We start from the raw sequence: 13,487 nt of genomic DNA, 5'->3' as shown, positions 1-13,487 counted from the left end.
CACTCTCCTGAGTGAGCCATGGGGTTGGCCCAAGAAAGGCATATTTTTGTGAAAGGAGGAAGAGATGAGAAACTCAGAACACACTGACCCTTAAGGAACCTGAGAAAGGGGCTTAGATGTGGGAAGAGACAGAGCGTGTACCTGTATGTTTTCCTGACTGAAGGCAAACCAGACAGGTGGGATTCATGTTCAATCCGTGTTGGCTGCTCCACTTCATTCTTTCTAGGAAGGCAGGGCATGTTTCTCAGTTATGCATGGACTCCCACGAAGTTAATTGCTACCCAGTTAATTACCCTGATTTTTATACAGTCTCTGTGGACAGGAAATAAATACCCGTGAAAGGCACAGACCTGTACAAACCACTATCACACCATTCCAAACCAGACCACTCTCCAATGGCCAGAGATTTCTAAAGCTTCAGGAGAGTTCTCAGCAGAGACCAGCCATCCTCTGCCGATCACTAGATCTTACTCATTGCCCTTAATGTGCAAGCTGGGAGCCGTGGACCCTGCCTGTGAAGCATAAGAGCTTCTCTATTCAGTACAGCCCCTTGGGTCCTTCAGGGGGACTGTATGAGACATCTTCAAGAAATTCCTGGAAAGATTTGTATTATCTGTCACTTCTATTTTTCCACAAACTTTTCCAAGTACCCTCATATTATCCTATTGCTGCTGTAACAAATTACCACGGATTTAGTGGCTTAAGGCCACACAGATGTATTATATTATGACTCTGTAGATGAGAATCCAACATGGGTCTCACTGGGCTAAATCAAGGTATCACCAGGTCTGTGTTTCTTTCTGGAGGCTCGAGGGGAGATTCCATACCCTTGCCTTTTCCAGCTTCTAGAGTCTGCCCTCATCTCTTGGCTCGTGGCTTCTTCCTCCGTCTTTAAAGCCAGCAACGTTGCATTTTTTGGGTTATTTTTCTGTAGCAGATCTCCCTCTCTTTCCAATCCTGCCTCCCTCTTCCACTTTTAAAAGCTCTTGGATTACATTGGGCCCACATGTATATATAAAATTCTAGAATTATCTCCCTATTTCAAGATTCTTAACTTTATCACATCTGCAAAGTCTCTTTTGCCATGTGAGATGACATGATCACAGGTACCTAGGATTATGTCGAGGACATCTTTAGGGGGACCACCTATGGGTGGGTGGCAGCGGGGATTGGAGTAGCTGTGGTAGGCAGCTCTCCAACCTTCCCACTCCCAGCTTTAACCAGGGCATTTTCATTCCTGTCAAGCTTGACCATTGAGGTTCAATATAAAATTTTGCTTGAAAGCTTGAAAATGATTTTCAATGCTATACAAAATAATAATAATAATAATAATAATAATAATAATAATAATAGGAACGCCCATGTTCTAATGCTCCTTCCTCACCTTCACAATCATCCTGAAAGTGGCCAAAAAGTGCCATTGCTTTGTGAGAAGTCTGAATGTCCTTAGGTGAGCAGGTGGTGACCATGGAAGGAGGAAGGAGGAGAGGTCAACTGCCCTGCTTTCTCATGCATCGGGCACACGACCTTCCTTCCGAGAACATTATGCTCTAATGAGATTTGAATTGCCCAGTGACCCTGCCGCCCTTCCCTCCACATGCTATCCACAACGGTTTTCCATGAAATGTGTCATTTTACCTCTACTGGAGCACAGATGTGCAGAGACCATGACAGATGACCACCTCTCTTTCTCTCTGTAGGACAGTAAGCAGAAGAGTATGTCTCAGAGGCTTCCAAAAAAATAGGGGCAGGAAGCTATCACAGATTGAAATATAAATTCAACTCCATCTAACTTTTCCCCTTGGGACAAGTCCTGCACAGCTTGGGCCTGCATGTCAGAGCCCAGCAAAAAGTTGTGGAAATCATTACTTGTGAAAGAAATAAGATTGCCATCTAGTAAGAGAGAACCTATTTCGAGTAGGAACTATGGCTGCATGTCTTAGGAATCATCGAGGTAAGGCGAGGCAGGCTCAGCTGCAGGAGTTTGTCCCTCTTCTCCCAGGGGCTCTGAGCATGCACATGGGTTCTTTAGTCAGAATCAGCTGCCAACAGAGCAGCCACTTCACAATCTGACACTGAGGTGTGCGTATCTCAGACTTAGCGAGATTTGACTAGCCTCGCAAGTAATTAATCAACCAGAAACCATTGGTACAAAAAGAAGGGAAAGATGGCAAAGAAAAGGAGTTGAATGGGGAAAATCATTTCAATTTCATTACCAAATTATGCCTTAGACCAGTAGTAAGTCAAGAAGCCATGAGCATCTCTTGAAAGATGATTAGCCTTGTGTATTTTAGGGGTCACTGTAGTGTGAGCTCATTTATTAAACCTTCTTGATGGGGGAAGGTTGTTGCCATAATCAATGGAGTTTTCTTTTTAAGCCTGTAGTTTATAAAGTCCCTGGGACAGCTAAACAGAACCTATGCAGAGAGGGGTTAATGTACAACCTTGAGGCTCTCTCCTGAGCAGTTATCTTTCAAGGAACAAGTGGAGAGATTGTCCACAGCCAGGAAAAGAGAACATCCAGGCTGTATGGACAGAAAATGCAAGTTCTTCCTGAGGGCAGGATTTCTTCCTGACAATTGGGCTCTGGCTACAGTACTTCTAGAAAGAGGATCATGGTTTGGAGACTTCAGTTTCTCTGTATTTAGATACAGATTTTGAGGGAGCCCAGAATTTGAATAAACAGCAGAAGGAAGATTCAAGCAAAAACCAAAGCAAGTTTATACCGGAGGAAACTTGATTAACTCCTTGAGGAATAGGTGTTCTGTTTGCCAAAGGTTAAGAAGAAAACTCTATTTTTGGTTTCAGCCCGCCCCCGCCTCCCTTTTTTTTTTAAACTGATAATCTTTCTAAAATGTTTTACTCTAAACTGAAGCCCAAGTAAGTTATAGTGCAGTGAAGATAACTGCATCTTTTTCAGTGACTGAGGATCTTGTCTTGCCTTCAAGGTCATCATTCTGGACAGTTTATGGTGTTTTGTCCTAAGATATTTGTACTCATAATGTTTGTGTGTGTGTGCGTGCATGCACGTGTGTGTGTGTGTGAAAGGAGAGACAGAGACTGTTAGGCTGAATCTAAAAGTCCATAATTGACCTCAGAAATATACTCAGGAATTGCCTAAAACAGTGAAACAAACAACGAATCTGCAGAATTATTTTCCCTTGTTGACACGTGACTTTATTTCTTTAGGGATTCCAATGAATCCAGGTTTTATCACACTGGAGAAGCAGCATGAAAGAACGAAAGGGACACACACGATTCTGGGGTCAGATAGATCTAGGCCCAAAGTCTGATTCTGCCATTTTCCACTGCTGTGACCTTAAGCTACTTAATCTTTCTGAGTTTCAGTTTGCTCATCTGTAAGAGGAGAAAGATAAAGTGTACTTGTGTCTTTGGAATTGAAGATAATACATGAAGACTGTCCTGCACAAAGCATTGCTTCATTCCTGATAATTTTTATTGTTTTTTAGCTTTGGTTATAAGAAAAACTATCCAACTTTGACAAGGCAGCTAACTCTGTCTTCTCTCCAAATTTCCACAGAGAGTATGAATATCAGGTGGTCCCATTTGGGATAGCAATGGTCATCTAGACATTAGGGCCAGGCAAGATGAGAATATGCCAGGTTTTGGAATTCTGAAGCAAAGATTGTTTGTGTTTCATTCAGTGAAGTCTTTGTCAAAAATCATGCTTGAAGGAGCATTCTGAAAAAAAGCCTGTGGTTGGGAAGATGGGGAGTCCTGGCTGGTGACTGAGATACTAGCTGGTGCAAGGGTTGAAACTATGTGAGGTGGGAATAACAAGGGGACTGGCTTTGTCTCTGTGTGATGGCTTCTAGCAAGCTTTACTAAAAGGAAAAAATAGGAAGAGCTCATGGAAACCAGTGCAGCCCATTTAACTCCAACCAAACTTCCACGTTTCGATACCCACATCCATGCCCAGGCAGCTTGCACAGTGGTGAAGCCAGCTCCCTTCTGGTGGCACATCCGGCCTAACAGCTGGGTGGCCAAGGAATTTGATGGGTAAAGGGCTAGCAAAATGTGAGATACAATCCTCAGCTGCCTCATTTGCTTGCTTACCATCATCTGGAACAGCTGGGTTTGCACAGCACGGGACAGCCCTTGTAAACTTCTTTAAATGCTGTCACCTTCCAACACTCCAGCTGCCTTCATTGGGAGAGAGGGGTGGACCTGGGCTAGGAACTTGGCAGGCCCACAGGGGCCATTTGTCTGGGAAATTGCAGAATTAGTGTCAGCAAACAGTGCACATCCAGCTGTGATCTTCAACTGGATAAGGAGGAGGTGGGGGAGGTGGGTTTTTGGAGGCACACCTGCAGCAGCTCTTGGCTACTAGTCCAAGGTGCCTGGCAGCAAAGGAAAAGAGCAAGCCAGGTTGCAGGGAGGGAGGGGAGATGTTTAATACTCTTCCACTGAGTTTTGAAAGTTTTGGTTTGGGTTTTGGAGGAGTGTGTTTGCTAGCTGACACCATGTGTACAATATGGCCATTAAAAGCCCAGGCTTTGGAATCAGATCTAGACAGACCCCCCAGCTCTGCCCCATTCTAGCTGCTTGCTCCTGGCCAAGTTATTTGCCCCTTTCCAGCCTGTTAGAAAGGGCCGTCTCTAATGGAAATGTGCAGAATCTGTTGCGCAGAGGCAGCAAGATGGCCAAAAAAAAAAAAGCCATTGGCTTTTAAAAGGAGTTCAGTGCAGAGAGGAGTTCATGAATTCATTGGCAATGTTAATGGTTTCCTTATCTTCAAATAGGGATAATATAGGGTGTTGTGAGATAAAATACCTAAAGTACTTAGCATATCCTGGCTCCTAGCAAGTGTTCAGGAAATGGTGACTATTGCTGTTGTGTAAGAGACAGTGTGGTGTGAGCTCATGACAGAGCAGCTGAGTCACAGACTCCATCACCAGACTGCCAGGGTTTCCAGTGTGGTCCTGCCATGAGCAGCTGAGCAATGTTAGGAAAGTTAAACACTGTGCCTCGGTTTCCTTAGTGTAAAATGGGGATGATCACACTACTTACCTCATAGGTGTTGTGAGGGTTAAACGAGTTAGGTGGTGAGTTAGGCAACTGCCTGGCATGTCACAGGTGCTGTGTGTGCTGCCGTTGCTTGCCAAGCCCCTTTGCCTGCCTCAGCCTCTGACATCTCTTCTTAAAGTTTCTCCTTTTGCTGTCATTTCTGGGGAGTTTATTGAGGACAAAGTAAAGCAAAGAACTTAAATATTTCACATTAAAGACTGTCCAGCCCAAACCCAAGTGCAGCACCCTGGGTACTCATGTAGAGGGTGCCCTTGTCTGTGCATCTTCCAAAGGGTACCTTGGTGCAGGAAGATGATGCGTATAGCCACTCCCACCGTGAGAGCAGTCAAACCCTCTCCAAGGTTGCAAAGAAAGCCCATTCCTCCTTCAGGCTGAAAGTCCTGGCTCAGTCCACTCCTTCCAACGCTGCCATCTGGTACCAAAGTTGACAGTGTTTGGGACATTTAAAAAGTTCTGTTGATACTAAGCTCAAACAGCAGCTCTCCCTTCTGTGGCCCATAGGAATCTCTGCTAATGCATTTTAATTCTGGCCCATCTCTCCCAATCTCCTGCCAGCCCAAAGCCCAACTGGGAGGCTAGCGCACCTCAGCTCTATCTTGCTACAATGCTCCTTTCCAGACCATTTGTTGGCCTTAATGAAAATGTGTGTGATCTGTGCCCAGAGAGAAGAAGCAAGATGTCATAAAAGTCACTTGCTCTTAAAGGGAGTCCAGTGCAGTGGGAAATCTGTGGATTACTGGCCAATGTTAATAGTTCCAAGGCTGGGTGCTAAAAATCGGTATCAGTGGTTACACTCCGGTTCCCAGAGAACCCAGTTCCCTGATTCACCCCCTGTGTGGATACTTTCTGATTGTGCCAGTGCCCATCTGGACTCAGCCCCATGAAGGACAGCTCTGGTTGCTATGACCGCCACATCGGGGTGGACTGTTCTGATGGCTTCAATGGCGGCTGTGAGCAGCTGTGTCTCCAGCAGATGGCGCCCTTCCAGGACGACCCCGCCTTGTACAACATCCTCATGTTCTGCGGGTGAGTTGAGCTGCCCATGAGACCAACTGGCCCCTGTCCATGGATGCAAGGCTTTCAGTGCTAAAATTGGGAAATTAAATGGGAATGAACTGGTCACCTAAGCCAGCTCTTAGGCTCTGAGAAAAGGTCAGTAAGAGGAGCACTTTTATAGTCCGGGTTGTGAGGACCTTAGGGAAAGTCTAGTCCAGCCCCTGTAGATGGGGAAACTGAGCCTCAGGGATTTACCTGCAAGGGGAAATTAGCCACATGATTTACTTAAATCATCCCCCACTTAAACCAGAATTTTCCAAGTTGTGTTTTGCTGAGCTATGTTAATTAGGTGTTTGGTGACAAAAGGGTTCTATGGTCTAAAACTTGGGAAAGATTGTGCAAAACTAATCAATTATCAAAGAAGGGAGGGTGGTCTTTGGAGAAGTGGACCTGTTTAAATTATGCCCACAAAGTCCCAGCATTTCGTGCAGCCACCCTGCTTGGGCACAGTAACTCTTCATTGTAAAGAGCCCTTTACTGCAGGTCAGCTCTCTCCCCCACTTCATTTCACTTGGTCTCAGGGTAACTGTAAGGGAACTGGGCAGACAATGCCACCCCATTTTACAGATGAGAAGATTAATGCACAGTGAAATTGAGTGACTCCCTCAAGACCGGGTAGTTGGTAAATGGGAAGATTAGGACTAAAATTCAGGCCCTCCCTGATTTTTTAAAAAGTTCTGCAGTTCTCTCAAAATTTAAATTTGCACCACTGACTGCAGTTTTATTTAAAGACATTTACATGCTATACTTATAAATATTTAGCTGATTCTTCTACATCCATAGTTTTCTTGTCTATCCTTTCTCCTGCTCTCCCTCCCCTCTCCCTTCCTCCCCTCCCCTCTCTCGTCCTGCATGTCAGGAAGCCTGCTTACTTTATGCCATGTACCATGCTGGTGGCCACTGGGCTGCAAAGATAAATGACACATATTCTTGCCCTCAAGGATCTCACAATCTAATAGGCTTCAGATGAAAATCAATGTTTACAGTAATAAAACTATGCCAGATTGTTGCTAAAAGCCAGTGCCTGCTAAATAATCATGAAAAGATTATTTGGTGGATTTGTAATGTTATTTTATTGTATTTTGTTTGATTTTATTTCTTTGCAATTGAGCAATTTTCATATTCAGTTTCTTGTAAAATCTCATTACATAAATGGAAGCTTGCTCTAAATTTTAATGTTCTCTATAATGTTATCGTTAGGGCTGACCCACTTCAATTAAGAGAGGTCAATTCAGCCAGTTACATAGATTTATTTACTTAATGAGCATTTATTTGGCTGCCCACTTTGTGAGAACCTAGTTGGGTGTTAGGTCGAAGAGAAACAACAGGATACTGTACCAGGTCGCTTCACTCAAAGGGTTTTACAGTGGGACACACAGCCAGGACAATGGAATCAAGGCAGGAACCAATTCGCTGTCTTGTCCCAGACCTAGGCTGGTCCCTTAGAATCCCCTGTGGGCCTCAAGTCACATCTGTTGCCTGGACTAATGCAATAGGTCCCTAACTGGACTTTTTTTCCTTTTTCAATCAGAATTAGACACACATGTGTGTTTAGCACTTTCCAAGTCACTATATACAGCCTGCCAGAAAGGTACCTGATTTTGAGGTTCACCTTAAAGACCAAATCACATGCACTTACAATTAAAGAGTTCTACTCACACCTGTTCACACAAATATATAAATGGGAAATGGGAAAAGCAAGCAGTTAAAGTTGCGTTAACATGGGCCTCATTTGCACCTCTGCTAAGAAAAATAATAGCAACATTTAATCAGCTATATAAAAGGGTACTTCAAAAACTTTGTGGAAAAATACACTTAAAAGGTAATACAAATCCTTCCATAAACTTTTTGAAGACCCCTCATGTTAGGCACTGCATATGTTTTTTACATTCAGTGTGTAACTTAATCTTCTCAACAACCCAGTGAAGAAGCTACTTTTTCCTTTTTTTACAGTTTTCAAAACTGAAACTTAGGGAGGTTAATCAACTGGTCCCAGGTCACCCAGTAAAGGGCAGTCATTGCTGTTACAATATTGCTTCTGACCACTTAAAACTGTGATCACATGTTCCTCTATATAGGACAAAGGTCTCTACCTTATTACTATTACTGTAGATAGTAATAAATGATGTGCTTTAATGTCATTAGCATCTTTAAATTCTAAATCTGATATATTTCTAAGGAGAAACCCAAATTAAATTAATATTCCTTTTCAATGACAGGTTTATCAAAAAAGTAGTTCTAAGAGAAGCACTCAAATGCTCTCCATCACGAAATGTGGTATATCTACACAATGGAATATTACTCAGCTATAAAAACGAATGAAATACTGCCATTTGCAACAACATGGATGGACCTTGAGAGAATAATATTGAGTGAAACGAGTCAGGCAGAGAAAAAGAAATACCACATGTTCTCACTCATTGGTGGGAGCTAAAAAATAAACAAATTAATTCACCCACATACACACACAAAAAAAAAATGGGGTGGGGGGGGAAGAAGATATAACAACTATACTTTTTTGAAGTTGTTACAACAAGCAAATGGAAAGGACATTCTTGGGGGGGAGGGGAGAGAGGGAGGAGGGAGGGAGGTGTTGGTGATTGGCCATAATAATCATATACATTGTATATTGACAAAATAAAAATTTAACAAAAAAAAAATGCTCTCCATTACGAAGAAATGATACATTTTTGCAATGGTGAATATGCTAAATACCCTGATTTGATCATCACACATTGTATACATATATTGAAATATAAATCTGTACCCCATAAATATGTACAATCAATACTTGTCAACTAAAAAATAAATAAGTAGTTCTCACTTGAGCTAATGTATATTCTTTTCGATATAACTACAAATAAGGTCCAGTTAATGATGTATGAGTCACTGACCCACATTTACCAACATATGTGTCACTTTTCCATTAAAGTGACTGTGCCTGCAAAATGGACAGGACACCAAGGAGGCAGTTCTCAGTTAGTGGTGTATGTAACATGCACACTGTGTGCCCTAGCACCCATTTAGTTCTCCTGAACTCTGAATGGAGGGAGAGTTTATATGAGTTGATCTTGTGTTTGGATACATTCAGATAGGACACAGCCAGGAGATGATAAATCTTTCTCATTTCTTAGGTGACTTGTCACAGGACCAGATTAGAAAGTTATTAATTTCTTAAGCACAGTGTCATTCCTTTTGCTGCCTGATTACCCTCCAAACAATGCAGGGTCTGGCCCTATAAATGGCTCTTGAGAAAGGCTTTACAATATCTTGGATTTGATGTGTTAACTCCTACACACCTATCTCTAGTGATTCTTAACCTAAACTATTTGGGAAGTCATACAATTATTAGAGGAGAGAGAATCGGGAAGTTCTGAAAGCACTTATCTGGAAAGGAAAGGTGAGAGATTTGCTGTGATCACAGGATGGAAGGAGCCTCGGGTTATAGTCTTAAGAAACCCAGTTATAAAGGGGTCAAAATCAAATTGTAATATTCCTAATCTTTGGCCATCTAATGCTCACTCCAAGGCATTTCTTTCCAATTTATTGGGTTGACGTGCCTGCCTAGCTCATTAATGGCATAACTTCTTATCTTGAGTTCTCCACCACGGTAGGTGCATCGAGGATTATAAACTTGGTGTGGATGGACGCTCTTGCCAACTCATCACAGAGACCTGCCCAGAGGGAGGTGACTGCGGGGAAAGCAGGGAGCTTCCCATGAACCAGACCCTCTTTGGGGAGATGTTCTTTGGTTACAACAACCATTCCAAGGAAGTGGCTGCCGGACAAGTGTTGAAAGGAACATTCAGGTGAACCTCATGTATACAGTACTGATTATTCAGGGCTGTTGGCAGATCTTCTCTGAAGAGCTTAGCCACTCAGCATAAAGGTGTTTGGTTTTTTTTTTTTTCATATTTGAACATTCCATCCTTTATTATTGTATTCATTACAACATATCATAATTATATTTCATTGGTTGCTCTACTGTACTGAATTCTTTGAGATTAGAAATCTGGTTTTGTTAATTTTTTCCTCAATGCCTATCTTGGCATCTTTTCAATATATGCGTTAGAGCAAGTAAATGTGATATGCCTAAAGGGATAGGTTACATTCTGTATTAATCCATCTCTGGTGCTTATAACAAAATACCTGGAACTAGTGATTTGTAAGAAAATGAAATTTATTGCTTACAGTTCCAGAGGCTGGAAAGTCCAAAGTCCAGAGAAAACATCTGGTGAGGTGACTCTACGGCAATGCAGGGTGTCACATGGTGAGAATGGCAGAGCAGAGAGAGAGCTGACTCCTTACCCTTCTCCTTTTAAATTGCTCAAACCACATCCATGACCACCATTGAAACATCAATGGATTAATCCATTTATTTGGGCTTGGCCCTCATAATCTAATCACCTCTTCAAGGCACCAGCTTTCAATTACCATGATAGGATTTCCCACCCTCTTAACATGGTCACTGTAGGGGTTAAATTTCTAACACATGGACTTTGGGGGACACAATTCAGTACAAGGCACATTCTCTTCCATGGTCTTCTCCAAGTCTACTACATTCCCACTTCCAGAATTCGAGAGCCATACTTCCCCTGGGTGAAAGTAACATGTTAAATGATATTTTACTTTGTCCAGGTGCAGACTGCAACATTTTTCATGGAAGCCACCTCAAAATGTTCAAGTTCCATTTAATCTCTGAATGAAAGAATCAATGTGCGAGTCAATCCAGAGTAGCAGTCCGAAGAGTGTGATCCAAGGATCAAAGGGTCCTTGAGACTCTTTCAGGGAATATTTAAGGTCCTGCCTTTTCGAACTATAGAAAGGCTAGATTTTCTTCACATACTTCAACCTAAACAATATTTTGCAATAAATTGAATTCAGATGTGAAAATTTAGCTGAATTCTAAGACAGACATTTAAAAAATTTGCAAAAAATGTAAAATAATGCCACTCACTTCTATAATTTTTCATAGAATATATTAATATTGAGTGGGTATACTATTGTTATTTTTAAAAGGAATTAGTATATTTTTAAAATTTGTTTTAATTTCTAATACAAGCCTGATAAAAATTGATAAATATAATTGGGGCCTTATTATAGAAATATAACAAAGCTGCTTGGGACCTGCGATTGTTTTTAAGAGTGTGAAGTGGTCCTATGAACAAAATGTTTTAAACCATTGATTTAGGATATTTCTAGGAAATTCTCAATTTGAACCCTGTCTCTGTTCTACCTTGGGCTATTTGAATACTTCCTCAGAACCCAGGGGAAAATGCTTTCCAGGAGATGATGTCAGTGTTATTATACGGACCATCGGTGGAGAGTAACAGGGCCTACACTCTTATGAGCATACTGACAGTAAATTTCCAAGCCAGTTCTTGGAGACAGTTGCTTTTTCTGTTACATACAGGAGACATTACAAATATTTCCCCTTTTAGCCTGGCAATTGGTTTGCCAAAGGCAAGAAGTGGGTAGCATAAAGGATCTTGTGGTGGCTGGAATCTCCACTGCAGTGTAGAAATGAGACAGTGTGTCCAGATCTTGTTGAGAGGGTGCCAGGAAGTAGGGATTGGGATGGGAGTGGGCGAAGAATATTCCCTCCCCTTTCAGTAGACCTTTTCAGCTGGTTCCTTTCTCATTGCCCCCAGCGTTCACCCTACCTCCCATCCCATATGTCTTACTCCTGACATGTATATCGAATGGTGTGCATGGTGAGGTGAACCTTTTGGCCCAAAAAGAATTTTTTCCCTGTGGGTTGAAATACAGTTGCACACCAAGGAGTGGGGTTCATCTGAACTCAGAAATGAAGGTCTGCCCTGTTTTTAGGCAAAACAACTTTGCTCGTGGTTTAGACCAGCAACTTCCGGATGGTCTTGTGGTGGCCACTGTCCCCCTGGAGAATCAGTGCTTAGAGGAAATCTCGGAGCCCACCCCTGACCCCGACTTCCTGACTGGTGAGTGTGCCTTTCTGCCCTTATTTAACCAGCAAAAAACCAGGCAGCTTCCTATGGTTTCACAAAATCAAGACTCTTGACCTTGCCTATTTTGATTTCTAAGCCAGTGATTTCCTCAATACATGTTAAAAGCTCAGTCGTAAAAAAAAAAGCTCAGAAAAATTGTGAATATTATAATCATCTGCAAAATGGTCATGATCATATCTGTTCTTGCTAGTTTCACAGGGAAGCTTTGAAAACAAATGAGATGGTACATGTGCAAAAAGTTCGGAGTTCTAAGTGACCAGGTCAGAGAGGCAGAGAGAGAAGCTAGATTGCTACTGTCACCTGAATGCCTATCATTGCAGCTGTTGGGTTCCCTGGCTAGTACTTACAGAGCAATGAGAGGGAAAAGAAAATGGTAGAGTTTTATTGTCAAATGTCCTTAGGTTTGAATCCCAGCTCTGCTGCTTTGTAGCTGTGTGGTATTAGACAATGTAGTCACTCTGGGCCTCATGGTTCCTCATCGTAAGGCAAGGATAATAGTGCCTGCCCCTCCATGTGGTTTGGGGCCCACTGGCGTTCTTCCTCTGGGCTCATTACGAACAAAGTATGGGTTGTTTGGAAGAGGCAGGAACCTCAGGGTATGCTTCTCCTTTCTGTGCCTCTGATGACCTCCAGTTAGCACCTCCTGCGCCAAAGAAGAGACTTGAAGGTGTCGCATGGACTCATGAGAGGGAGCCAGCTGGATTTAGCATCGCTTGCTGGAAGGCTAGACATGAGCTCCATTCCATTCATCATTTCTCCATTATTCCTCTCCTTGTTTATTGTGTGTCTTCCACACTCTGTACATTTCTCCCTGTTTTCCTTCCTTTTCTAAAGAATGGATTGAGCTGAGGATAGGCCTCTTCCAGATATCAAGTAATGTTAACAACTCTAGTTTAGACATGAGTGGGATTAGAAGTGGGTCTTTCTGAGGTCATAGAGCATAGCGATTAGTGGCATGGGCTCTGGAGCCCAACAGCCAGGCTTGATTCCTGACTGAATGTGTGATCTGGACACGTTACTTAACTTCTCTGTGCCTCAGTTTCTTTTACCATAAAAATGGGTATTGTAATACTGTCTTCCTCATAGGATTGATATGAGGAATAAGTAAATTAATACTTGTAAAATTTTTAGAACAGTTCTTGACAAATGGTAAGATCTATTTTTGTTCAATAAATAAATATTCCAAGAAAGAAAGTGATATGAAAACTACCAAATAGTGTCTTTTCTATAGGAAGAGAAGGAACAAGAGAGAAAACAATTAGACATATTCTGGATCAGCAATAAATCTCTTCAAAATCAGTTGCCCAATGAAAAGCCGCACACACGCACGCACACACACACACACACACACACACGCACAAACACACCCCTGATGAAATAAAAATTCAGTCTCTGGAC

General features: G+C 42.3%; 1 protein-coding gene across 1 annotated transcript in view; it reads left to right on the top strand.

Moving 5' to 3' along the window:
• Window positions 1–12,062, top strand: part of LOC103604914 (astrotactin-1) — a gene marked incomplete at both ends in the record, with an annotated part of 119,238 nt that extends 107,176 nt beyond the window's left edge. The window contains 3 exons of the mRNA XM_008589490.1: window positions 5,909–6,075; window positions 9,720–9,914; window positions 11,935–12,062. Coding sequence (XP_008587712.1) covers window positions 5,909–6,075; window positions 9,720–9,914; window positions 11,935–12,062 — 490 coding nt within the window. The remainder of the gene's footprint in view (window positions 1–5,908; window positions 6,076–9,719; window positions 9,915–11,934) is intronic.
• Window positions 12,063–13,487: the final 1,425 nt, after the last annotated feature.

This window comes from Galeopterus variegatus, unplaced genomic scaffold, assembly GCF_000696425.1.
Source record: "Galeopterus variegatus unplaced genomic scaffold, G_variegatus-3.0.2 Scaffold5473, whole genome shotgun sequence".
Classification (NCBI taxonomy): Eukaryota; Metazoa; Chordata; class Mammalia; order Dermoptera; family Cynocephalidae; genus Galeopterus; species Galeopterus variegatus.
Note: the sequence above shows the minus strand (reverse complement) of the source record. Positions and strands in the feature narration are given on the sequence as shown.